Source organism: Rana temporaria, chromosome 7, assembly GCF_905171775.1.
Source record: "Rana temporaria chromosome 7, aRanTem1.1, whole genome shotgun sequence".
Taxonomy (NCBI): domain Eukaryota; kingdom Metazoa; phylum Chordata; class Amphibia; order Anura; family Ranidae; genus Rana; species Rana temporaria.
In genome coordinates, this window is record NC_053495.1 from 137,221,253 (window position 1) to 137,247,699 (window position 26,447).

The following is a 26,447-nucleotide window of genomic DNA, read 5'->3' on the forward strand; positions in this document are numbered from 1 at the left end:
TTCTTCATAGGAGTTAAATTATAGGTTTGCATTCCATTACTTTCTATATACTTTAGCTACAACTGCTAAGTAGAACCCTCTTTATTACTTTCAGGGTTATTTTGTGAGGCAGTGATGTGCAAAGTGCACTAATCCACGCATTACTGTACAAATTATCAAGGTAGGTTTCAGATTGTTGTGTTTAGTGCAGTATCTTTTTATCTTATGGATCACTGCATCATTTGCTATCCTTGAATTACACATTAAAATTGAAGAAAACCCAAACTGTAACTATTCTTAAAAATGTCCACGGTCACGTGATGGCACGTGACCGGACTGAAGCAGATTAACCACTTTCCTACTGTTCTCTTTCACCACCTCCTGCCCACTTTGAATGACAAATGCGCGGCCATGCAACAATTTTTATCATTGTTTGGAGACAGATAAAGCTTTCTTTTGGTGGTATTTAATCACCACTGGGGTTTTTATTTTTTGCCAAAATTAATTAGTAAGTAATTTTTCTCCTTCATTGATGAGGCTGCACTAATATGCTGCACTGATGGGCACTAATATGCTGCACTGATGGGCGGTATTGATGGGCACTGATGGGCGGTATTGATGGGCACTGATGGGTGGTATTGATGGGCAGCACTGATTGGCACTGATTGGCAGCACTGGTGGGCACTGTTGGGGCTGCACCTATCATCAGGTCACTGATAATCCGTGCCCTGATGATCAGTGTAGATGTCCCCTGTGTGGCTTTGCCAGTTATTTGCTTTCCTCTCACAGCACGAGGAGAGAGGATTGCCCCAAACATGATTGGACATGTTTGATCACATAGTAAAGAGCCGCCATGATTGGCTCTTTACCCCAACCTGTGATCATCTGCGTGCAAAGGATGCAGCGATCACAGATCACTACTGATGTGTGCTGTAGGGCAGTGGTCATCAACCCTGTCCTCAGGACCCAATAACAGGCCAGGTTTTATGTATTACCAAAAAGATGCAGATTAGAATACTGCAATCACTGAGCAGCAAATTATATCATCTGTGATGTATTTCAGTTATCTTGCAAACCTGGCCTGTTAGTGGGCCCTGAGGACAGGGTTGATGACCACTGCCGTAGGGGATGCGCAGGCAGCACGAGCATGGCAGGATGTCATATGACAGCCTCCCGGAAAAGTGCAGCCACGCTGTAGCCATCATTTGGCTATAGCTTGGTTGTGAACAGGTTAAAGAAAATGCAGCCAGAGCTTTTTTGGCTGTACTTCTCCTATGGATCACAGGTGTGCAGTTCGTTCTGCACTCCTGTGACCTGTTTTCAGCTGAGAGTGGGGTAAAGTCCACTGTTGGTGGACATCACTCAGCCAGTCCAGGCGCTGAAAAGATTCCCATATTGTCGGCATCTACTCAGAAGCCTGGACCGGCAGCTGACCCAGCCTCTCAGTGATCCACTGAGCGCCTAAACCAGCCCCTTTTGCCCCCCTCCACAGCCCATCGCTCCAGTGAGCACTGGAGGGCGGAACAGAGAGCCAGTGACTGAAAGTCACAGCTTTCTGCTCAGAGTGGGGGGGGAGAACTGAGTGATCAGCGCTGTTTGATCGCTCGGTTGTCAGGATAGAGCCAGCTGCAGCTGGCATCAGGGCTGCAGCAATCTAGGTCAATATGATCCCTTTTTTTTTTTTATCATTCCTGTACTTCTCTTTTAAATAAGCGAACACATCTTTTTATATAGGTTAGGTAGGAGAAGAGGGAGGAAACATTTGTAAGGATAGTTATAGTTAAGGGTTTCTTTCACTTTAAAGCATATCTAATTCCAAGAGCAAAAATGTACAGTATTGAAGCACATCGGTCCTTGGATGCATTGGGTGCTTTTCTTTTTTTTCACTTTTTTTTTCCTTTACTTTACTTTAACTTAGAAATCCTGCCATTAACTCACTTCATTTCCTAGAGTGACAACCATGCTGAGCAATGTGTCACTTCAGGACCTAAAAGCAAGTGTAACCTGCCCTAAATTATGGGTATTCAGATAGGTATTAATGTAACTATAATTTTTAAAGTGGATACCCCCCCTCCAATTACCTGCTTATGCCAAATAAATCTGGGGGGGGGGGGTTATAAAATGGACAAAAAGTTTTAGATTTTGATTTGCTTTGAAATCAGATTTTAAACCTTTCAAAATATGTTTGTGTGTGTTACAGTATTTTTGTATGATTTCCTTCTTTACCAGTGCCAGTATGACTAGGCTGCCAAGATGAAGTGAAGGTAGCGAAGTCTCTCTAATGCCTCGTACACACGGCCGGACTTTCTAAGAAAAAAGTCAGACAGCTTTTTTTCTCTGAAAGTCTGGCCGTGTGTAGCCTCCATCTGACTTTTTTTCTCGGAAGTCCGATGGACCTAAGATGGAGAACCTGTTCTGTTCTCGTTCTTTCCTGAAGGACTCAGGGCGGACTTTTGCACGGTCAAAAGTCAAACTGTGTGTACGCGGCATCATATCAACTCGTGCTCGGAACTGTTGGTCCAGACTGCAAAATAGAAGTATGACTAAAGCCCCGTACACACGATCAGGCTTTTGCCCGGCCAAACTCGCATCGGAATTCCATCGGAGTAAGAGAGAACAAGTTCTCTATCTAGGAAGAAAAGATAATAGTATGCGCTAATACCAACATTTGTTGCCGTTAGTACAATATGCAACATGTGCCAAAAGATACCAAAACACATCCAAAAGATAAAAGGTATCAATCAAGTGCAATGTGAAGAAAAATATATACTCACGCAACCCCCGATCAAAAACAGCTTCAAATGTAGCCTTGTCTGCCGCTCAGTGCAGCGATCTCCTCATGCGAACAGATGTCCGTCGATCGTGTCACTAGGCTCCTCCCCCACGCGTTGCGTTACTCGGCACGTGACTTAAGTTGCTGCACTGAGTGGCAGACAAGGCTACATTTGAAGCTGTTTTTGATCGGGGGTTGCGCGAGTGTATCTGCAAACACTGCACATAGGTTCTCCCTTTGACCCACAATATTTGCATCATATCTTGTCTCCTTTTTTCATGAGCTGCGTCACTTGAAGCACTAGAGCATCAGCTGGAGCTAAACAAGCATTGTGAATACTCCCAGTACACCATAGGTTTGTTCCTTCTCAGTCCAGCCTATACACTGATCTGTGTCTGGAAGGGGGAGGTGTTTTTTTTGCTTAATCAAGGACATTATTTATGCTCTCTTGTTCATATAACTTTTTTTATTTTATTTTTTGTTTTATATAATTTGTCTCACATTATATATTTTTCTTCACATTACACTTGATTGATACCTTTTTATCTTTTGGATGTGTTTTGGTATCTTTTGGCACATGTTGCATATTGTACTAACGGCAACAAATGTTGGTATTAGCGCATTACTATTATCTTTTCTTTCACTGTAATTGGTTTTGTGCACCTTCTTGTATGCAGCTTTGCCATTTGGTTATTTTTGTTGTGTGTTTTTTTCCTGCTCAATATTAGTAGCGCTGTAGTACCACTCCACTCACACATGTTCTCTATCTAAACTCCGATGGAATTCCTTGGAATATCCGATGGAAAAATTCCGATGAGGCATAAACACGGTCGGAATTTCCAATAAAAAGAGTCTGTCTGACTTTTTCCATCGGAAATTCTGATTGTGTGTAAGGGGCATAATTGGTACATTTTAATAACCATTGGTTAATGAGGCTTAATTAGTTGAATTTGATTTCAACTAATTAAGTTAATGTGACCAAACCCCCATATATTTTTTTAATTGCATTCGCAATTCTAATCAGGTATGGGTGTGATTCTCCTGGGTGGTAATCTGGGAAGATTTTTGTTTATCTTTTATACATTCTGCATTCTCTGATGAACCAGTATTGGTAGCTGTGAAACTAATGAGCCTATTGGCAGCCAACACATAAACAACTGTAGAGCTGCCAGGCAGAGAAAGGGCCGGGATCAGCCACCTGTTACCCCAATGGTGCCACTAACTGGCGCCTATCTCTTGTGGCTCCACTCTAATGAGCTGGAACTACTGGCCATGCAGCTGGTAATATGCAGAATGACAGCTGGATATCTTCCTATGAACAACAAGAAAAAATATTTCACTTATATACTCCTTTGAATTTTTTTTTACAATATTTGAAAGCTTGTTTTTAATCGGTGAGTGTGTGTGTGATAACAGAGGTTAGACCGCCACTGAAAGGTCGTGCAGACGGTGGTTTAACTTGCTGCATATGTTAGTGTGTGAGAGAGAGAGTGGGGTCAGCTCAGCCTCAGTCATTGCCAGTTCACAGGCAACAATTACCCTTGAGAAAGGAATGTGGGATGTCATAAAGGGGTGGTACAGAACTGCTGACAGCGGTGTAATAAATGAAATTGGGCTTCCTTTGTAGCATTACTGCACTGTTGTGGTGCAGCTAATAAAGAAAGCAAGGGTCTACTTATAAACAGACACATGTAGCTGATAGAAAAGCAAGGGCACTCTACTAATAAACAGAGACAGTGTAATCTTCAAGGACTCAGCCTCTTCTTCTCACCCTTTCCTTTCTTCAAACATAACACCATGTTATTTCAAAGTGTCCTTCTAACACATCTGATGGCAGCTGAGCGTAAAAAACACATTACAGAATGTTGTGTGAAAAGACAGTAGTTTATTTGCAATAAACGGGTCTCTAAATAAGTGCCGGTTCACACTACCGCGACTTGGGATCCGACTTGTGTCGCCCCAAGTCGCGCAACATCAGAAATTCCATTGAAGTGAATGAGAGCCGTCTTAATGTACACAACTGAAGTCGCTCCGACTTCAGAAAAGGTTCCTGTACTACTTCAAGGCAACTTGTACCCATTGATTTCAATGGAAGTTGCCTCAAAGTCTGATCACTGTCTTACTGAAGCTACTTCACAGGAAAAGAAATAGTTTACTCAGGCAAACCCTCCCACAGAGCTGTTCATTCTGTGATTGGCACAGCCAAAGTCCGCCTGTCCTGGAGGCAACTTTATGTTGCGTTGTAAGTTGCTCCACAGTCGCGCTGAAGTCGCCTTGCAAAGTTGCGCTGAAGTCGCCTTGCAAAGTCACGCTGTAAGTCGGGTTGCCCCTGTGTGGATCCGGCACTAATGAATTTTTAGGCCCCTTGGAGTTAACCCAGCATGGACAGATTATACAACCAGTTGCTGACTAGCAGATATAATGGAAGTATTTGAGTGGTCTTAGATATATCTAAGGATGTCTGCCCTTGGTTTATATATTTGTATAGTTAGGTTAAAAAAAAAGACACATTACATTGTTTTCAACCAAAAGTCAGAAATCAATAATAAAATATACCTTTTAGCCTCAGTATCCTAAGGGCCCATTGTGGTACACTACAGTAGGCCCTTCGGTCATCCTATTATCCCCTGACTGGGCCTCACATGTTAAGCTGATTGTTCATGTTATCCTATGATCACTTGTCTGGCTCTATACGATCTTTGGCCAAGCCTGACCGCTCTTGTCATCCTATGATCACCTGACTGGCCTCTCACGATCTTTGGCCAAGCCTGACCGCTCTTGTCATCCTATGATCACCTGACTGGCCTCTCACGATCTTTGGTCAAGCCTGACAGCTCTGGTCATCCTATGATCACCTGACTGGCCTCTCACGATCTTTGGCTAAGCCTGACAGCTCTGGTTGACTAGGCCTCGTATGTTAATCAGAAGTTGAGAAGATTGTCCATGTTTGGTCATCCTATGTTCACCTGTCTGGCCCCCTCACGATCTTTGACCAAGCCTGACAGGTCTGCCTGCCCAGTGTCCTAGACCTAACTTTACTAAGCTTTTGTTGGCCAGAAACTGTTACTGGGGGCTGCTGAACATTGGTGTCCCTTTGGACTGTGCTCTTAGATAAAGAAGCCAATGTAAATAGCAATCTGTCTGTTCCCAGATTAGCGAGTTGTTGACCAATGTTGTGTTTGTTGGGCCACGTGCGGAGGTCACAATTATTTGTTTCATCTCACTTCACAAGCACTAATGTCACCAGCATCTGCTTTTCCTGCCTTTGAGGGGATCTGAAAGGGTCTAGCTTTTAGGTGTAACTAAACAAACAGCCTACACAGGGCTGCATTTAGTCTACAGGATATGGAGATTAGATATGCTGATTGTCAAGGAAGGAAAAGGAATTTGCAAAGCTTTTGGAAATCAGCTTGATGCAGATAGTTCTTTAAAGATAAAGCGGGTGCACATAAACCCCTATATATGTCTAGTATGGCAGCTTGTTTTCATTGTACGTCTACTCATCTGAAACTTTTTTTTCTTACTTTTTTATTGGACTTCCCCTGACAAAATTCTGCTTGTCGACACTTGCTATTCCAACAGTAAAAAAGCAATCAGTATTTGTCCAACACAACTAAAAAAACAGCTTCAACTGTATTTTTAGCAAAATTTAGACATCTAGGGCCAGATCCACGAAGAAGTTACGACGGCGTATCTATTGATAAACCGCGTAATTTCTTGGATGCTCCGGCGTATCTTTGTTTTGTATCCACAAAACAAGATACGCCTGAAGCTGGGCTAGATCCGACTGACGTACGTCTTAGTACGCTGTCGGATCTAAGGTGCATATTTACGCTGGCCGCTAGGTGGCGCTTCCGTTGATTTCCGCGTTGAGTATGCAAATTAGCTAGATACACCAATCCACAAACGAATGTCCGGCCGGCGCATTTTATACGTAGTTTCTGTAAGGCTTTTTTTCGGCGTAACCTTACCCCATGGTCTATGAGGCGTACGCAATGTTAAGTATGGACGTCGGGCCAGCGTCTAATTTTCCGTTGTTTGCGTAAAACGTTTGCGAATAGGGCTTTGCGTAGAATTACGTTCACGTCGAAAGCATTGGCTTGTTGCGGGTTTATTTGGAGCATGCGCACTGGGATACCCCCACGGACGGCGCATGCGCCGTTAAAAAAAAAAAAAGTCATTTACGTGGGGTCAAGACGTATTCACATAAAACACGCCCACAACTTAGTCATTTAAATTACGCGCCCTTACGCCGACACATTTACACTACGCCGCCGTAACTGAAACGGAAAATACGCTGTAAGTTACGGCGGCGTAGTGTATCTGAGATATGCTAGGCCGGACGTAAAAATGCGCCGCGCTACGTGGATCTGGCCCCTAGACATTATTAGCATTCTGCTGAATGTTTTTATTACAGAACACCAGTACTAATAGCAATATGTAGGTTGCTATTACCAACTTCATTTAAAAAAGATTGAGCCTGACTGTCTCTGGCGTTTAGTTTAGTTCTGAGCCATGGAACCAGCATACAGTAAGCTAAGTCAGACAGAATACATGATCTGTATACTAGTTACACAGCAATGGCTTGATCAGTGAATTTTTTTAGGTTATCAGCATTGGCAGCCCCATATTTATCCAACATATTTTTCTTTGTTGTTAGTGTACAGTCAAAAAAGGAGTATTTTTTTTTCTTTAAAATTAAATTAAAAATTTAGATCTGATATGTTGTGCTGACACTTTGCCTAGGGTGCACACTTACAGTATACTTCATATTTTTATTTAAAGTGTGGCGTGTACAGCCTGGGGGCAGATCTGTTTAAACGAAACCAGTTATAGAGTACTAACTGTGGGGAAAATGATTGATTCCCTCCTAGTAGTATAGCTCTGGTTCAGCAAAAGGTTGGAGTTAAAGTGTATGTTAGCACTTAAAGTGGAAATTTCCACTTTAAGTCGTCCCCCCCCCCCCATCTCCCCTGCCACATTTGGCATATCCTTTTTTTGGGGGGGGCTATCTAGTTTTAACAGGTACCCGCTCCCACTTCTGCTCGGACACGTCATAGACATGGGGCCATTCACAAAGCGTAGCGTAGCCGGCTGTGAGGCCGCAAGCAGCAAAGCCCGCTGCCCTCATTTCTTGATGCTAACATCGGAAATTCGAAGGCTAGTGTAGAATGTGTGAGGACAGGTAAGTGTCCTTATATTAAAAGTCAGCAGCTACAGGATTTGCAGCTCGCTAACTTTTTTCTTTTTCCAGAGTTAACATCCTCTTTAATGAACTTCTTTCATTTACTCCCTTTGATATACTTTTAAAAGCATTTTGTTTTATCTGTTCAATAATTCCGAAATAAATAATCCTGGCAGTAATTTATTGAGCTAATGATGTCCTGCGCTATTTGCCAACTGATATCCCTTTTTTAATTAAAGGAGTTGTAAAGTAAAACATTTTTTTGCCTAAAATTAATGTCTGCAAGGTACACAGACATAATAGTGTAAATTATTCTGTTACAAAACAAGTAAATACCTATTATATTCCTTCATCTATATCACCTCCGGAGTTCTGGTTTCTGTTCTCTCATTCACTTCCTGGTTTGCATCACTCGTTCATGTAAGAACTACATTTCCCAGTATGCATTGCGGCACGCCCAGTAATTCACACCTCCTTGAAGTCTCTAACACATAGAGAGCGTCCTGCCGCACAGATGTAGTTCCCAGGAGGGGGCGAGCACGTTACTGACCACCGCAGTAAAGCCTCCCATCACGGTGGTCAGTAAAATCAGACAAGCAGGAAGTGAACAGAACAGAGAAGAAATGGAGCAACTTCTGAGCAAAAACGAACTATGAGGAAGTGAAAAGAGGAATGTCTGCGGGTAAAGGATGCTTATTATGAAAAAATAATAATTCCTTTACAACCCCTTTAAATAACTCCCCCTATTTTATGGTGATGAGGAAAGGGGGAGATGTTGTGTAGTCCTAATATTTCTTGTACTAGGGTGGCATTGCTGCTTCAGACACAGTATAGTGAGTGTTGTGTTAAGACACAAAGCCTCTCTATGCATCTGTCAATGGATAGCCAGGCTCACTGGCCAACAGCAAGGCTGGGGAAGTGGGAAGAAGCTCAACATTTACAGAAATATTTTTTCGCATTTTTTTTTTCCTTTCATATGCCCACTATAAGTTCTTGGTAATAATGAATTTGCGTTTTGCGCCCTCCCTTCCTTCCTTTTTTGTATGGTCATCTATTGTAGCTGGCAAGCAGATAGAAAACTACAAGTCCCAGCAAACCTAACAAGTACTGACCAAGCATTTTGAGGATTGTAGTCGTTCATCAAATCAAAGTTTGTGCACAGCTATGAAAAACAAATGTATGTTATGTCTTTGTCAATATTAGATAATATAACTTCATTACAATAATGTGTACCTATATTGGCAATTTTATATTAAAGTGAGGTTCCACCCATTTTTTTATGTTTGTCTGTGCTGCATGCTCTAATCTCATAGTGTTCAGAATGGACAATTTTTATTTAATTTGTTGCTTGTAAATACCTTTATTTTGTAGTCCTTCATTACTTCCTCCTCCTTATTTGCCTAGGCTATTTGCTTGGGTTTCTGGGATAGGCATCATGTTTCCCAGTAGTCCTTGCAAACCTGACTGAAACCTATTACATTGCTTGTGCACTGAGCATGTGCGAGATATGCAAAGCTGAAATCCAGGAAGTCATACAGTCTGGCTTCATGATGACCACACTTAAGATGGTCACGGTCTATTTCTAGATTATAAACTATTTAAATGCTGTAACAACCTAACAAAACGGACCTTAGTTTACAGACTAACTTTACTAGAATACATTAAGCTTGTGTATTACAGGGGTATTTATATTTAGAAAGTGAAATTGTGGGTGGAACTCCCCTTTAAAGCCGTATGGACAATTTTAGGAGTTAAATGGCTTGTTTTCTGGATAGTGGGAGACTTTTCTTCTTTTCCTGACCTGATCTGTTACCCAGCACAGCTGTGCACTTCCAAAGAGGAGGCTGAAAGCGTGCAGCTGTCACCAGCGACTTGAGTAATATACTTTCACATTCAACACGCTCTCCACAATTCAGATTCTTGGAATTTTACAGCAGGTTCAGAACTTTGCATTAGGTTGTTGGTGTCCTTGAGCTCAATGTTAAAGCCGCAATCAGTTAAATATTACCTTTTGCCTTTGGGTGTTCAAATTTGAAAGTGTATGTATGGAAACTATTTTTTTTTTTTATATTTTTTTTTTTTTGAACCCCTGGCAGGTTTTTATTGCCATCTCTGTCCATGCACAGTTGTCACCAGAACAGGAGGTGAAGGAAAATCTTCCTAACAGGGAACAGCTGTCTGGTGACAAATGTTTGAGAGGGATTGCCTCTAACTTCCTGTTGCATCTCTGTGACAGATATTGAAAGGAAAGCTTCCTAACATAGACAGCAAATAATAAACTGACCTTTTTTAAAAAAAATTTAGCTAAATTCCAGGTAAGCATATTTTGCAATTGTTACATTGGTTACAGTGTAACTTTACCCATAACAACTTAAAAAATAATGTTCTGTAGCAAGGAACATAGGGCCAGATTCACAGAAAAAGTACGCCGGAGTATCTGCTGATACTCCCGCGTACTTTAAAATTTGCCGCGTCGTATCTTTATTTGTAATTCACAAACAAAGGTACGACGGCATTTGGCTAAGATCCCACAGGCGTACGCCTTCGGATCTTAGGATGCAATACTTCGGCGACCACTGGGTGGAGTTTGCGTCGTTTTCCGCGTCGGGTGTGCAAATTAGCTGTTTACGGCGATCCACGAAGGTACGCGCGTTCGTCGCATTCTCTTACGTCGTCGCTAGTCGGTTTTTCCCGTCGTAAAGTTGCACTTGCTATTTAGGTGGTGTAATATTAGACAGCCCATGTTAAAGTATGGCCGTCGTTCCCGCGTCGAATTTTAAATTATTATTTGTTTTGCGTAAGACGTCCGGGAATACGAAAGGACATAACGCACGTCGCCGTTCAAAAAACACGTCGGGGCGCCGTAATTTCGCGCAAAGCACGGCGGAAATTTCCTAACCGGAGCATGCGCAGAACGTTCGGCAGCGGGAACGCGCCTAATTTAAATGGTACACGCCCCATTTGAATTAGGCGTGGCTTGTGCCGGACGGATTTACGTTACGCGCTGCAAGTTTACAGGCAAGTGCTTTGTGAATCAAGCACTTGCGCTTAAAACTTGCGGCGGTGCAGCGCAACATGAATCTGGCCCATACATTCTACATGAATAATTCTGCTTACCAAAATCAGCGTGTGCTGTAATTTTTTCTTGCTGATGGCTGCCATTTTGCTGAAGCCCAAAAGCCCCTGAGCAGCTGTAAATCATAAAGCGGAACTAAGACCCCTTTCACACAATAGCACCTGCAATACGTCCTTTAAAATCTGTCCCCTTTCACTCCAGTGTGAAAGCCTGAGGCCGCTAGCAGGGGCTAAATGCGCCCCGCTATCGGCTGATATGCGCCGCAAATCTGCCCATAGCGTCGGCGGTAAAAATAGCTACGTTTTACCACCAACGCTATGGGCGGCACAGTGTGAAAGGGCTCTTGACCCATTGATTTCGTCCAAACTAGGGCAATGCAACTATGTTACAATTTGCATACCTTGAATTCAGCTTTAAAAGATTGTTAGCGCAAACAAGCAGGGCCCTCTGATCCCTACTGTATTGTAATTGTTCTGTCTACCCTCATGTTGTAAAGCACTGCGTAAACTGTTGGCGCTATATAAATCCTGTATAATAATAATAGAGAAGTATGGCTAAAGGTGTTTTTTTCCCCCCCATACTTGCACCCAGCTGCCTGATAGCTGGCTCCACCTCTCAGCAGTGTTTCATTTTGGCAGCAAATTTCGATTTAGTTTTAGTCTTATGCCTTGTACACGAGTGGTTCTCCCGTCAGAAAAAAAAACGATGGTTTTCCCGATGGAATTCCTCTCAAGCCTGCCTTGCGTACACACGGTCGCACAAGTTCTGTGAACTTTTGACTGCCAAGAACACGGTGACGTACGACACTACGACTAGCCAAGAAAATGAAGTTCAATGCTTCTGAGGATGCGTCGACTTGATTCTGAGCTTGCGCGTTTTTTTTTCGGCGGAAAAGCATACAGACGGTTTTCCTGCTCTCTCTCTTTTTTTTTTTTTTTTTTGCAGTTTTCCTGTGGGAAAAAGTCAGATGGAGCATGCACACGGTTGGGATTCTCGACGAAAAGCTCTCATCGCAGTTTTTCCGACGGGAAAAACGGTCGTGTGTACAGGGCATAAGTCTTAGGATTAAAATGGCATTTTAATTTGAGGCCCATTTTAGTCTTCTGCAATTGTTTTAGTCGGATTTAGTTATTTTTCTAAAACTAATTTTAGTCGTCTAAAATCTAATGAGGTAATTAAATTGTAATGCATTAGTTAACATTTCTCTATAATTTCCAAACTCATAACATACTGCTGGAGTGAAAAATCTAATATGTTATTATTTGTTATTGAGGTATGAACATGCACTACAGACCAGTGTTAATTTTGAAGTCAAATTTCAATTTAGCTTAAAGTGGAGGTTCCCCCCAAAAAAAAAAATCCTAACAATACATTCAGAAGACTGATTACACTGCGGGTATGCTTTTTTTTTTTTTTTCGTACATACCTCGTATCGCCGTTTCATCCCTCGGCTTCTGGTATGATTCTTTCGGGTCTGGGCGTTCCTAGTTGATTGACGTTCCTCGACCGACGCATACTTGACGTCACGACTTTCCGAAAGAAGCCGAACGTCGCTGCGCAGGCGCCGTATAGAGCCGACTCTATACGGCGCCTGCGCAATGACGTTCGGCTTCTGTCGGAAAGTCGTAACGCGCAGTATGCGGAGGACGTCAATCAACAAGGAACGCCCCAGTCCAGCAAGAATCATACCCGGAAGCGATGGATGAAACGGCAATAACTAGGTATGTACGAAAAAAAAAAAAAAAAAACAGCATACCCGCAGTGTAATCAGTCTTCTGAATGTATTGTTAGAAAACATTTTTAGGGGGAACTCCACTTTAAGTTTTAGTCTTTTGACTTAATGCCATTTTAGTTTTTGTCTTACTTTAGTCATCTCAATTGTTTTAGTTTTAGTCGTATTTTAGTCGACTAAAATGTTTTTAGTCATTTTAGTTAGATCAAATTAACACTGCCTCTCAGAGCAAGGCTGAGCGCTAGAGCCAGCTGCACCCACCCCCTCCCCCCAGCTCAGTTCCCCAGTGAGCACTGGAGGAGCAGAGCAGAGTGTGATGACTGACAGTCACTGCTCTCCACTCCAAGCAGACCGGAGAACTGAGTGATCAGCAGTCGTGTGTCGCTCAGTTCTTGGCTTAGAGCCAATATGGGACCAGCTGCAACTTTGCATAGGTGAGTATGTGTGTTTTATCTCTTTTACAAACCCCAAAGTTCTCTTTTGCCCTTTTGGCACCACCAGGTTCAACAGATTCCATTGTATGATTGAGTCCAGGTTCACACTGGGCTACAGGAATGAAGTGTGCGAGTTCAGCTCGATTTCGGCCGCGATTACAGAGACTCTGTTCAGGTTTCTGCACATATGTCAATGTAAATCGTGGTCTGAAATCGCAAAAAGTAGTACAGCAACTACTTATTGTAATCGGTGCAGCGCCGCAGATGCAGCGTCACACCGATTAGGGCGGTGTAAATGTCATTGACAGGTCAAATGGCACCAGTGTGAACCAGGGCTCAAGGAAGTAAAATGTGGATGTGGATCTATTGAGCTGTGGGGTTGAACAAGAGATATCTAAGCGTGTATGACTAGCTTGACTCTTTCCTGTTCTATCCAAAACTAAAAGAAAACATTTTGGCTCTTCATGCACTTCAGTTTTGGCATCTACCTTGTGCAGCTGCCTGTTCTCCTTACATTTTCTGTGGCTGTCACTGTTTATCTGAAGGCCCTCTATGTGAACCAAGAAAATGGCAGATGTGACCTGGAACAACTGCATGCCAGTTGTTTGGTGTCCAAGCAGTATTGTTCAGACTTTGAAAGTTAAATGCAACAAATACACAGACAGAGGCCCGGATTCTCAGAGGACTTACGACGGCGTAGCGCCATGTACGCCGCCGTAAGTCCAAATCCGACCCGTCGTATCTATGCGCCTGATTCTTAGAATCAGTTACGCATAGATATCCATTAGATCCGACAGGCGTCAGCAGTTGGAAGGGCCACAGGTGAGCAACCCCTGGTTTCAACCACTTTAAAGTGGGAGTTCACCGAAAAAAAAATGTAACCATTAGATTGGGCCTAATTACGGGAAGCAGAATCGGGTGTTTTGATTAAAATCAAAGCAGTACTTACCTTTTTTGAGATAGATGTTCTCCGCCGCTTCGGTATGGTCTTCGGGACTGGGCGTTCCTATTTGATTGACAGCCTTCCGACGGTCGCATACAGCACGTCACGAGTTGCGAGCGTCGGTACAGCGCCGGCGCACCGACGTTCGGCTACATTTCGGAAACTGGTGACGCGCTGTATGCGACGGTCGGAAGGCTGTCAATCAAATGGGAACGCCCAGTCCCGCAGCCCATACCCGGGAAGCGGCGGGAGAACATCTATCTCTAAAACGGTAAGTACTGCATTGATTTTAATCAAAACACCCGATCTGCTTCACGCAATTAGGCCCGAATCTACTGTTAAAAATAGATTTTTTGGGTGAACCTCCACTTTAATGTATATAATGCACAATTCTCAAGGTATGTGTTTAACCCCTTAGTACTAACATGTTTCTTCACTTCTAAAAAATTGTAGAAAAAAAAAAAACCGAGAATCACCTTGGGTGTCCTCCCTTTACAAAAATATATCATTTTAGGGGTTATTCTTAGTACTTTATTTTAACAGAAAGTAAGTTGTTTTTTTATTTTTTATAATAAAAATATAAGTTATTAAATACCGCCAAAAGAAAGCTCTAGCTTTCTTAAAAAATGGTATAAAATAAATTTGGGTACAGTGTTGCATGACAGAGTAATGACAGCCAAACTATCACAGTGCTCAAAACTGGAGAATTGAACCAGTTTTGTTGCATTTGGAGATGGGGAGTCAGTTTTATGCTTGTCCATACCCAGAGGTATCATTTATTTATTTATTTTTTGTTCTGCTGCCTGGGGTAGCAAAAGAAGGTGCAGGGGGTTAGGCAGTAAAATTATGGAGATTAAAGGGGTTGTAAAGGGTGTTTTTTATTTTCTAAATAGGTTCCTTTAAGCTAGTGCATTGTTGGTTCACTTACCTTTTCCTTTGATTTCCCTTCTAAATGTTTTTTTTTTCTTTGTTTTCTTTGCCTGAATTTCTCACTTCCTGTTCCTCCTCAGTAAGCTGTTCTGGCTGACTAAACACCGCTTGGATGATGGTGGAAGTGAGAAATTCAGACAAAGAACATTTAGAAGGGAAATGGAAGGAAAAGATAAGTGAACCAACAATGCACTAGCTTAAAGGAACCCATTTAGAAAATAAAAAAACAAACCTTTACAACCCTGTTAAAGAGGAGTTCCACCCAAATTTGGAACTTCCTCTTAACCCACTCCTCTCCCCCTTACATGCCACATTTGGCATGTAATTTTTTTGGGGGGGGAGTGGGGGCTTCAGGAAGAGTGGGACTTCCTGTCCCACTTCCTCCTTCCTGTAGGCGACTAAGCTTAGTCGCCTTCAGGAAGTGGCTGCTGTAGGCGATCGCCTAGGACACGTCACAGGTCCTAGGCGATCTCCTGGCCCAATTACAGGGCGCGGCACCGGGCCCGCGCCGCTCGCGCATGCGCAGTGCCGCACCGCTCGCGCATGCGCAGTGGGTGCCCGGCCGTGAAGCCGAAAAGCTGTCACGGCCGGGTGCCCACACTGAAGATGAAGACGCGGCCGGGGAGGGGGGGAGAGGAGCGGAGCCCGGCCGGCGCGTCGCTGGAGCGCCGGAGCAGGTAAGTGCCTGTTTATTAAAAGCCAGCAGCTACACCTTTTTGTTGCTGCTGACTTTTAATAAACATAAAATGGCTGGAACTCCCCTTTAAGTTTTTAGTTTACTGTAGTCATACAAGTGGACGGGATTGCTGGTTGCTATGTGCTCATGATGCTTTTTGTCATTTGTATTATGTTACTTCATGTTGTCGGTTCCACAATATATGACCGATCCTACTGTTCAGAAGACTTTGGACTTCTAGTGAATTCCTCATCACAATGAAGGTTGGGGGAATGACGTGTTGACCTATATTTTGGTCACCCTATTAAAGATGTAAACAAAACTCTATTTGCCTTTGTTCTTTCCTCGCTCTCTGGAACAAAAACGTTTATCTCTTGGTATACAAACCAAAATTCCGTTTGAAGTTTCCTAAGTGTGTACTCCTTTTGAGAGTTAGCCTAGATTACAAAGACAATAGTTTTTTTTTTTGATGTTCTATATCATTCCTCAGCTGCCAGAGAGCTGCTAAGAAACCGCATTCACGACTATAGAAGACGGTACAGACGGACTCCAAACACCTTGGCATTTATCAAATACCAGATACTAATATTTACACAGCACGGCCTGGCGAGCATCATGTTCCCAGGACTTGTGTGATCAGGATGATGATAACTTGTGTGTAGCTCCATAAAAACACACTTAAGCAGCTTTTGTGTGTACCGTATTTATGTGTAACTGCTGAAGGTCAACTCATTTATAGATGATCGGGTCACCCCACACTTCTGGGTCTCGATGCAGAAGACCTCGGCCAGATCCACATACCTCCGCGCATTATTCCGTCTGGCGTAGTGTATCTCAGATACACTACGCCCGCCGTAACTTCAGCGTATTTTCCGTATCCTGAAAGAATTTGTGCCGTAAGTTACGGCGGCGTAGTGTAACTGTCGGCGTAAGGGCGCGCAATTCAAATGGATGAGATTGGGGCGTGTTTTATGTCAATACGTCTTGACCCGACGTAAATTACGTTTTTTTGGAACGGCGCATGGGCCGTCCGTGGGGGTATCCAAGTGCGCATGCTCCAAATTAACCCGCAACAAGCCAATGCTTTCGAAGTGAACGTCATTCTACGCAAAGCCCTATTCGCGAACGACTTGCGCAAACGACGTAAAATTTTCAAATTTCGAGGCGGGAACGACGTCCCATACTTAACATTGAGTATGCCTCATATAGCAGGGGTAACTTTACCGCCGGAAAAAGCCTAACGGAAACGACGTCAACAAATGCGGCGGACGGACGTACGTTTGTGGATTGGCGTATCTAGCTAATTTGCATACTTTACGTGGAAATCGACGGAAGCACCACCTAGCGGCCACCGTAAATATGCACCTTAGATCCGACGGCGTACTAAGACGTACGCCAGTCGGATCTAGCCCAGCTTCAGGCGTATCTTGTTTTGTGGATACAAAACAAAGATACGCCGGAGCAAACTAGAAGTTACGCTGGTGTATCTATTGATACGCCGCGTAACTTCTACGTGATCTGGCCCCTCATCTTTAACAGACTCAGGCAGCCACTACAATCCAGACCTTTTGGTACCAACAGCATGTCTGGATTGTGTAGTTAACAATGGAGTTGGTCATTCCAGAATTTACATGCATGACCATCTTTTGGCTTGTTTAAAATGAGGATCGTCTATGCCTGTGAAGATTGTTCCTTTGTTAACTGAAGGGTTTGTTTGTTCTGAATACATGCCCTAGTGGTGCTCTCATGTCGTTTTTTCCACGTCAGTGTAATTTCCTGCTAGATATCTGTTGATCTTGATTTTCAATGACCATGTTATAAGCCTTTATTTTGCTAATCAGCCTGTGTGTTGGCATCCAGCTGTCTATATAAAGCAGTCTGAAATGCTTGCACGATCTTTACTGGGTAGGAGCATATGAAAAACAGGCTTCTTATTGCTTCTTTGTGTACATATGCCAGTTCTTTAACTTTCCCTTCTTTCATTCCACAATTCGACATTTGTTGGCACTCACCACAAAAGCTTGGAGAAAACCCATACTAATAGAAATAGGTAGTAGACGTATAGCTGATCATCTCCTGAAAATGCTAGTTGCCATGTAAATGACCGATACAGCATGGAAGAAGCATCTACCACTGCCGCTATTGTATTTTGACCGCTGACCCTGCCTGGATGCAGCCGCTGTTCAGCTGAAAATTGTCCAGCAGACACCTTCGACAAAATCATTGAATTTTGTTTGAACGGAACTAGGCCGACAGGGCCACCCACTGAGCACATTTCAGCTGGGAACCAGACTAAATCCGCAAAGTGTGTGACTAAGGATGAGCTCCAGCGTGTTCACACAGTCCATGTGCAGAGCCCGCCCGGAAGTCGGCACTGCGCTGCAGAGATCGGGAAATGTCTCCCTGCCTGTGATTAGCGCAGAGCGGTGCCGACTTCCTGGCGGGCTCTGCACATGGACTGTGCAAACACCCCGGAGCTCATCCTTATGTGTGACCAGCAAATCTCCTCTTTTGACTTGTATGGACAAAGCAAAAGTTGACTTTAAGGTGCCTATAGTGATCATGTTAATATTTGTGTAAGAACAAATTTTGGATGATTTTTTTTTGAAAATAAATGAACTCTTTGCTATAGTTAGGTATAAGTAACCCAACAAGCTTTAACATACCTGGTGATGTACTCTTTTTCGTACTTTTAGAACTATAAAATAACCTAAAGGGAAAAGTACTGTATATACTCGAGTATAAGCCGAGTTTTTCAGCACATTTTTTTTGTGCTGAAAATGCCCACCTCGGCTTATACTCGAGTCACCTTTTTGCGCCTGATCTCCCGACTTTGGGATCCGGTACCGGACGGCCATAGGTCCCCTGGACCCCAAACTTGGCACACATGTAGCCCCTTCCTCTACAAGTGTGCAAAGTTTGTTTTCCGGGGGACCTACGGCCAGGGAGCACCAATTTTTCAAAGCCGGCACCCCTTCCATAGACTCACATGTTAAACAGTAATTTCTCCTGTGAATTTGGGACCCAGTACCGGACAGTCTTAGGTCCCCTGGACCTGGAACTTGGCACACATGTAGCCCCTTCCCCTACAAGTGTGCAAAGTTTGTTGTCTGGGGGACCTACGGCTGGGGAGCACCGATTTTTCAATGCTGGGACCCAGGGCCGTCTTTATATGGTTTGGGCCCTGGGCAAACATTTTTTTTGGGCCCCCCTGCAGCTTATTTTGGGCCTGGCTGGTTCACATGTATGTTTTGGCGGTCCTCATTTGTGCAGGTACTTCAGCCATTGATTTGAATAGGCCGCCATGCCTTTGTTTCCTGCAGAAAAAGGTGCATTCAGCATTTTAAAATACAGTTGCCTTGAAATCCATTCTGCTTTGCACCATGCTACTACCTGCAGTTCTTGCACACACAAACGCACTGTGTTTTTAAAAGCGTGACCTAAATGTCTAAAAATGCAGCAAGTTTGACAGTGCGGGAACTGCAGATAAGTCACAGCAGACAGCAGAATGGACAGACAGTGCTGTATTTCAGTGCTTGATGGGCATAGGCGTGCTGTGTGCGCAGCCTATTACATGAGCATGCGCTTTTCTTTGCAGGAAACAAAGGCATGGCAGCCCAAAACACATACATGTGAACCAGCCAGGCCCAAAATAAGCCCATCAAGCAGTTAAATACAGACAGTAATGCATGTGCTCTGAGGCCTTACTCAGCCTGGACTGCAGGTCTGGTCTGTGATTAAAAAGTTCCTCTATTTTACACATGGCATGGCATGGCATGGGGTCCCATGGTGCTAAAGCAGAATGGACAGACGGTGCTGTGACCCCCATGCCATGCCATGTGTAAAATAGAGGAACTTTTTAAAACACTGACCAGACCTGCAGTGAATCATCAAATATTATAAAGACTTTGGGCACACTCTACAGAAAACTTCTATTTACAATATAGATTAGCAAACAGTGATATACCTTGAGGAGCAGGACATGAAGAAGTCAGCCTCGGAAGAGCAAACCGGGATGTTATAAAATCACATTCTAATTCACTTTTATATACAAGCAGCACCCAGTGGCAGGAAGGGAGAAGTGCACGTCTAAAGGGAAGCCAGGGGTGCTGTACATTTTAAAACACTGGGAAGGAAGCAGTACTGTCACCGGCTGCGTGCCGCTGATGATTTTCAGCCTGATTTGTGGCAGCACAGGGGCTTAGCGGGCGGCAGGGATCAGGAATTATGGGGCCACTTACACAGCTTCAGGTATGGGCCCCCTGGAGCAGAGAAACCGGGGGGGGGGTGGGGTGCTGCCGCCTGAAATTGAGAAGCAGGGGGGGGGGGGGCTGCCACGAAAGCGGGGGCCTTTACAAATAAAGAAATAAAGACAAATATATATTAAAAAAGGGGTGTAGCCATCCGGGGCCCTGGGGACCTCTGTGCCCTTTATAAAAAGAAAAAAATAAATAAAAAATATATATAAAAAAATATATATTTTTTTTTTAAAAATGGGGTTGCCATCTGGGGCCCCTGTGGACCTCTGGGCCCTTTAATATTTTTTTTATGGGGGTTGCCATCCGGGACCTCTGGGCCCTTTAATAAAAAATAAAAAATATATATATAAAAAATAAACATTTATAAAAAAAAAAAGGGGGGGGGGTTGCCATCCAAGGCCCTGGGACCTCTGGGCCCTTTAATAAAAAAATAAATGAAAAAATATATAAATAAAAAAATAAACATTTATAAAAAAAAAAAAAAAGGGTGTTTGCCACATGGGGCCCTGGGCACCTCTGAGCTCTTTAATAATATATATATATATATATATATATATATATATATATATATTATATATATATATATATATATATATATATATATATAAAAAAGAAATAAAAAGAAAAAAAAAAAGAAATAAAATAATATGAAATTTTTTTATAAAAAAAGGGGGGTTGCCATCCGGGGCCCTGGGGAACTACACGGCCCTTTAATAAAAAAATAAATAAAAATATATTAAAAAAAATATTTTTTTTATTTAAAAATAAATAAAAAAAAGGGGGGTTGCCATCTGGGGCCCTGGGGACCTCCGGGCCCCTGGGGACCTCCGACCCCTACAAAAAAAAATATGTTTTTTTTTTTTGTTTTTTTTTTTAAAGGGGGTTGCTTTGGGCCCCCAACAGTGACAGGGCCCTGGGCAGCTGCCCCATTTGCCCTGTGGTAAAGACGGCCCTGCTGGGACCCCTTCCATAGACTGCCATGTTTAAACGTCAGTCTAGGCATGGGCACAGTGAGGCATGGGCACAGTGAGCATGGACATGGACACAGTGAGGCATGCAGAGGACACTCTATGCTTATACTCGAGTCAATACGTTTTCCCATTTTTTTAGTGGTAAAATTAGGTGCCTCGGCTTATATTCGGTCGGTTTCTTTTATATTTCTGTATATACGGTACTAACTGCTTTGTTACAGCAAGCTGTAAAATGACATCAATTATTTTTTAGTGCTAGTCAGAATGCAAATCTGAATGCAATGGGGCGCAATCACAACTATCAAAGCATGAATCATTTTGGTGTTCCTGAATCGCCTTTGAGAACCCATGATAAATTTGTTGCCTTCACGCTTGAAAAAATGTAGACAATTAAAATGGTGATAGAATTCTTTCTGTTGAAGTTGCAGTGTTTGACACGGAAGTGTTCACTTTGAGAAAATGCTGTAAAGGTCACAATCTAAAAACAACAATTACATAATCTGTCAACCGTGGAAACAAAACCCAGTCCCAAAAGCATGATTGCCTTGTTGAGAGTTAGTTCTCACACTGATGGAAAGTGGCCAAAGTCACAGAGGCCTTCTGAATGGAAAGCTCTCACGTTCCAAGGTGAACACAAGAGGCCAGTCTGTGAGGAGAGATGTAGAGTCTTTCACCTGACAGAGCCTCTCTTGAAAGTTAAGTATGCCATGTCTTTTGTCTACACAATTTTGAAACCTGCTCTGTTTCTTCTTTTTTGTCAGGACTGAAGAATGATGCTGCTGGGAAATTTGCCAGTTACCATAGAAATGTGCAACGAACCATCAGTTCCCACTGACATCTTCAATGGATCTTCTAAGCAGCAAATCCCCCCCTAGCTGAGCGGCGGGCTGATTCATCTCAGGATGATTGTATCCATGGTACATTACCTCGTAAAAAGAAGGACAGGATTTCCATTAGATCCACTGACATGTTCAGTCACATGGGAACCTTGCCACATAGACAAATCACCCAGACTACCTACACCAATCATGCCGGATTATAATGGAGGAATATCCGTTTCAAGGGTGGAAAACTGGAATGTCCGAACAAGGTAATGTTGTCAATTCTGACTTAAGTTCCTGTTTAGAAAGTGTTACTTTATTGCTTTGCAATTGAAAGAATACTTACCACAGGTATTCCACATCCTATTTGTTAAATTTTTTTTTTCACATAACTTTGTATACGTAAAAAAAAATAAAAAATGCCTACACGGATGTGTCCCCATTTCTAATAAACTATTCATTGTGGTTCAGGCTGATGGACACTGCACAGTCAACTCTCTCAGAATGCCTCCCGACCAGATTGCACAACATTCTATGGGAAGGCCATCCCACCATTTGAGACCAGTCTTGTAATTGGGATACTACTGCATGCCTGGCAGGGAGTCTTTTCATAAAGAGGCTTCAACAGGCCCTACGGTGAAAGTCTATTGGGGGTGGGGGGTAGCCAAGTGTGGGATCTGGTGTATGGGGGGTCGTTTTAAAGGGTAAGTACTAAAACTACAAAAAAGTAGCTCTGTACAAGGCTGGTGGCATGTTTAGATTGCACTCCCGTCTGCTGATTTTATAAGCCAGAAGCCTGTACACATCTATTCATGCTTCAACTATAAACATATTGCCAGGAAGAGTTTTTTTGAACAGTTACAAGAAAAAAACACCTTAAGGCCCCTTTCACAACCCGGGGCGGGAGGTTGCAACCGACGGTATAGTGCCGCTATTTTAAGCGGCGCTATACCGACAGAATTGCGGCGGTATTCGGCCGATATCGGTGCGGTTTTAACCCCCGCTAGCGGCCGAAAAAGGGGTTAATACCGGCGGCGGGCGTATTGCCGGCGGTATTACATTGCATTGCAGGCGGTATTACAGGTGGAAAGGAGCGGTGGAGGAGCAGTAAACTCACCGCTCCAAAGATGCTGCTGGCCGGACTTTTGGAGCGGTCCCGCCGGGCTTTCACATTGAGACTACAGGGCAGGAGTTTTTCAGGCGGTATTTAGCGCTAAACCGCCAGAAAAACTCCTCAGTGTGAAAGGGGTCTAAGGCTGAACTTTAGTAATGCATTTTTTTTTTTTTTACATGTATTGGTCCAGATCTAATCCTAATATGTCACAGCTGAAGGATGTAGGAATTCATTACAAACAAATGGCAACCACTCCAACTTCTAACTGGCCTTTGCAGCAAGGAGCACATGGAAGGGTGACACTTTAAAAAAAAAACGGCAAAGAAAAATCCCCAGCTCACTTACCAGCCAGCCTGCAACAAACTGAATTGACCCCGCCTAACATTGCATTTTAAAACACTAGGAGTTCAGTTTGCACACATTTGCAAATGTATGCGTAAACTGCGGAAGCCACATCACGGCACACCAGTGTACTGCAGTCCTAACTATAATTTTGAGTCTCCTGAGTTGGATCACATATATAATAATAGATAGATTAAGGGCAGGTATACCTGGAGGGGAAAATTCACAGTAGTAGCCTATTTTACATACAGCACTGGATCTGTTTCGGGGGCCGCTTGAGCAACTTTACATCCATATACTGAAGATGGGGTTGGATGCTTGCTCTTCCACTATTCAGAGAATGTGTCGCATTTTTCAATGATTAAAAGGCATTCTCTGATTTTACGAGGCATAGAGGAAAGACAGATGACATCTCAAGCTCTGCCTTGTCCAATCAGAGAAAACGTTGTATTCATTAAAAAATATATATACGTATTTCTAAGGTTGGCATAATTTTTTCTGGTATTCTCTGTCGTGTTCTTAGAAACACCTATATCTGCTTGAAATGTTTTAGTTGGCAAGATTTTCTCTTCCTCCCATTTAACAAATTAATGGTGAGCAATAACCAGAGCACAGAAGAAAAGTTTGCACCATCCATTGAATCCCTTGGTGACTTCCACCCAGTGGCATAGCGTGGGTTGCCAGCGCCTGGGGCGAGGCAAGTAATTTGCGCCCCCCTTGACTCATGGACTTACCTATTTTCAGCTAGCTTAAGTCTGGTCACATGATCCACCGTGTGAGACAGCAGTGGCTGTAGGGAAGAGGAGAGCGTGCTTGATAATGACTGGTAAAGCCTGGCGTGGTGGCATCATGCATATGTTCCTATGTTCCATCTGTTGTTGGTGCTCCCTCCTCTCCACATTAATGACATCGCCCCTCTAAATTTAGCGCCCGGGCCAATGGTCCCCCTCGCACCCCCCACGCTATGCCACTGCTTCCACCCCCTTGTTCTTCAGCATGTCTCCTTTATTGTGGCCTATTTGCTGCTCCTTGTAGGCATCTGAAAATATCTGATGAAAGAAAAGAAGACAAGACAGTGTTAAAGAGTGAGACCGTGCTGTGAGTCAAGATAGCGCAACAAATTTTTACGAGCCTGTCAGATGATTGGCTTTAAAACTACAGAGCTGGTTGGGGGCTCTGCAAAATAAATAAAGACAAATACTGCAAAACTCTTTGTGTGGGGTGGTTAATGGAGAACAAAAGTTCTGTTATGGTGTATTCCAGCAAATGGGTAAACATCTACCTGATGGTCTTCTGCTCTATAGAACAGAACACACACTAACATATTCAGCTATGGCCTGTTCAGTCTGGTTTGTAGATTTATTACACAGGCGACATAAGCTGTGACCAGAAGCTGAAAATACCAGATGTTATCAGAAAACAGCAACTGGAGCATGCTTCTATGTAATAATTATCTTTTTCCAACCTGAGAGGTCAATAGACTTGAATGTGAATGGCTTGGTGAAAAAATGTTGAAGGTTCAATTCAGTCTGAGTTTGATAACGGTCTCAAGCAGGCTTCCAGTCTCAAATGATATAATAAAATGATCCAGCAGAAAACCCTATTTGTTTTTAGTGTTGACATCAAGCGTGCCTTCTTACTATGCTTGAAGGCCACTGGAACATGCTATGCTATACTACTTTAATTGTGGACGCTGGATTTACTGCACATTTTGCTGGTATGTCAGTGGTGGCTGGCCAGGTTCATTATCCCTCACCTCACCAGAGCCCATGAAATGCAGCCTCACCAGAGCCCATGAAATGCAGCCTCACCAGAGCCCATGAAATGCAGCCTCACCAGAGCCCATGAAATGCAGCCTCACCAGAGCCCATGAAATGCAGCCTCACCAGCGCCCATGAAATGCAGCCTCACCAGCGCCCATGAAATGCAGCCTCACCAGCGCCCATGAAATGCAGCCTCACCTGCGCCCATGAAATGCAGCCTCACCAGCGCCCATGAAATGCAGCCTCACCAGCGCCCATGAAATGCAGCCTCACCAGCGCCCATGAAATGCAGTTTCACCAGCGCCCATGAAATGCAGCCTCACCAGCGCCCAATGTTTGCTTACTTCCATTCATTCTGGAGTCGGGACACAGTCCTCCGTTGCCGCTGCGCCTCTGACACTATGTGCGAACGGAGCGGCGGCTGCCTGCTGATGCTGAGACTTAGTTGCTTGCTGCAGAGAAAAAAGAGTAGGAACACCAGAGGCCAGGTGCCCTAGGCAGCAGTGCACCCTAGGCTGCTGCCTAGTTTGATTAGTGGTAGCGCCGGCCCTGACTGTCAATGGGTGTGGGAAGTGTCCAAGTCACCCAGGCAGTGACATAGACACCAGAAGAACACTCTGCAGTGTGGAAATAGGAAGACTTGGGACCTGACTTATCACTTGACCGGAGATACCGGTAGTAGTTTGTAGGGCTTTAATGCACTAGGGTGATTTCTAGGGTCAACATATTTTGTAAAATTGTTAGCTGCCAGATGTTATTAATTCTTATGTCCTCACTAACAGTATGGACATTTACCACCAGTGATGCATTCTCCACATCTTTAGAAAACTGCACCAGACAAATAAAACTGCCACAATCTGTCTACAGCCTCCTTGGTCACCAGGGCCGCTGTTGGGAATCATGGGGCCCTGTGCAGCCTACCAGATTGCCCCCCCCCCCCCCCCACACACACACCCAACGGTATTCTATACAATATTTTCACAAAAAAAAAATTCTTAATGGACACAAATGCCACCCCGATTCCCCCTCCCTAGTACAAATCTTCCCGGCCTGCACAATTCCCCCAATCCCTCCTATTAGCCCCGAATTCCCTCATCGGCTCCTGGTACCCAATCTCCCCTCCCAGTACAAATCTTCTTTCTTCAATCCCTCTCCTAGGATACATTCCCACAAATCCCTCCTCCTAGCTCAACCTCTTCTCGGGGTAGGGGAAGGAGCTCAGTGGTGGCTGGCCAGGTTCATTATCCCTCCATGTCTCTCACCCAGCAGCTGAAAGCCGGCGGGAGGGAGGGGGGGAGAAACCTGGGTGAGAGACACGGAGGGCATTGTTCTCCACCAGCCCTCCTGCTGTCTGGGCCCCTCTGTGTGCCGGGGCCCCCTAAAGGAGGGCTGGTGGGGCCCCCCCCTATCAGCGGCCCTGTTGGTCACACCTGAGTGATTAGAAGCGTG

The 26,447-nt window shown here is 43.8% G+C and overlaps 1 protein-coding gene across 1 annotated transcript in view; it reads left to right on the forward strand.

Annotated features, from left to right (window-relative positions):
* BCAR3 (BCAR3 adaptor protein, NSP family member) overlaps positions 1-26,447 on the forward strand; it is a 173,088-nt gene that overhangs the window by 16,061 nt on the left and 130,580 nt on the right. Inside the window, exon 2 of the mRNA XM_040360002.1 lies at positions 21,720-22,048. Coding sequence (XP_040215936.1) covers positions 21,861-22,048 — 188 coding nt within the window. The 5' untranslated portion in view covers positions 21,720-21,860. The remainder of the gene's footprint in view (positions 1-21,719; positions 22,049-26,447) is intronic.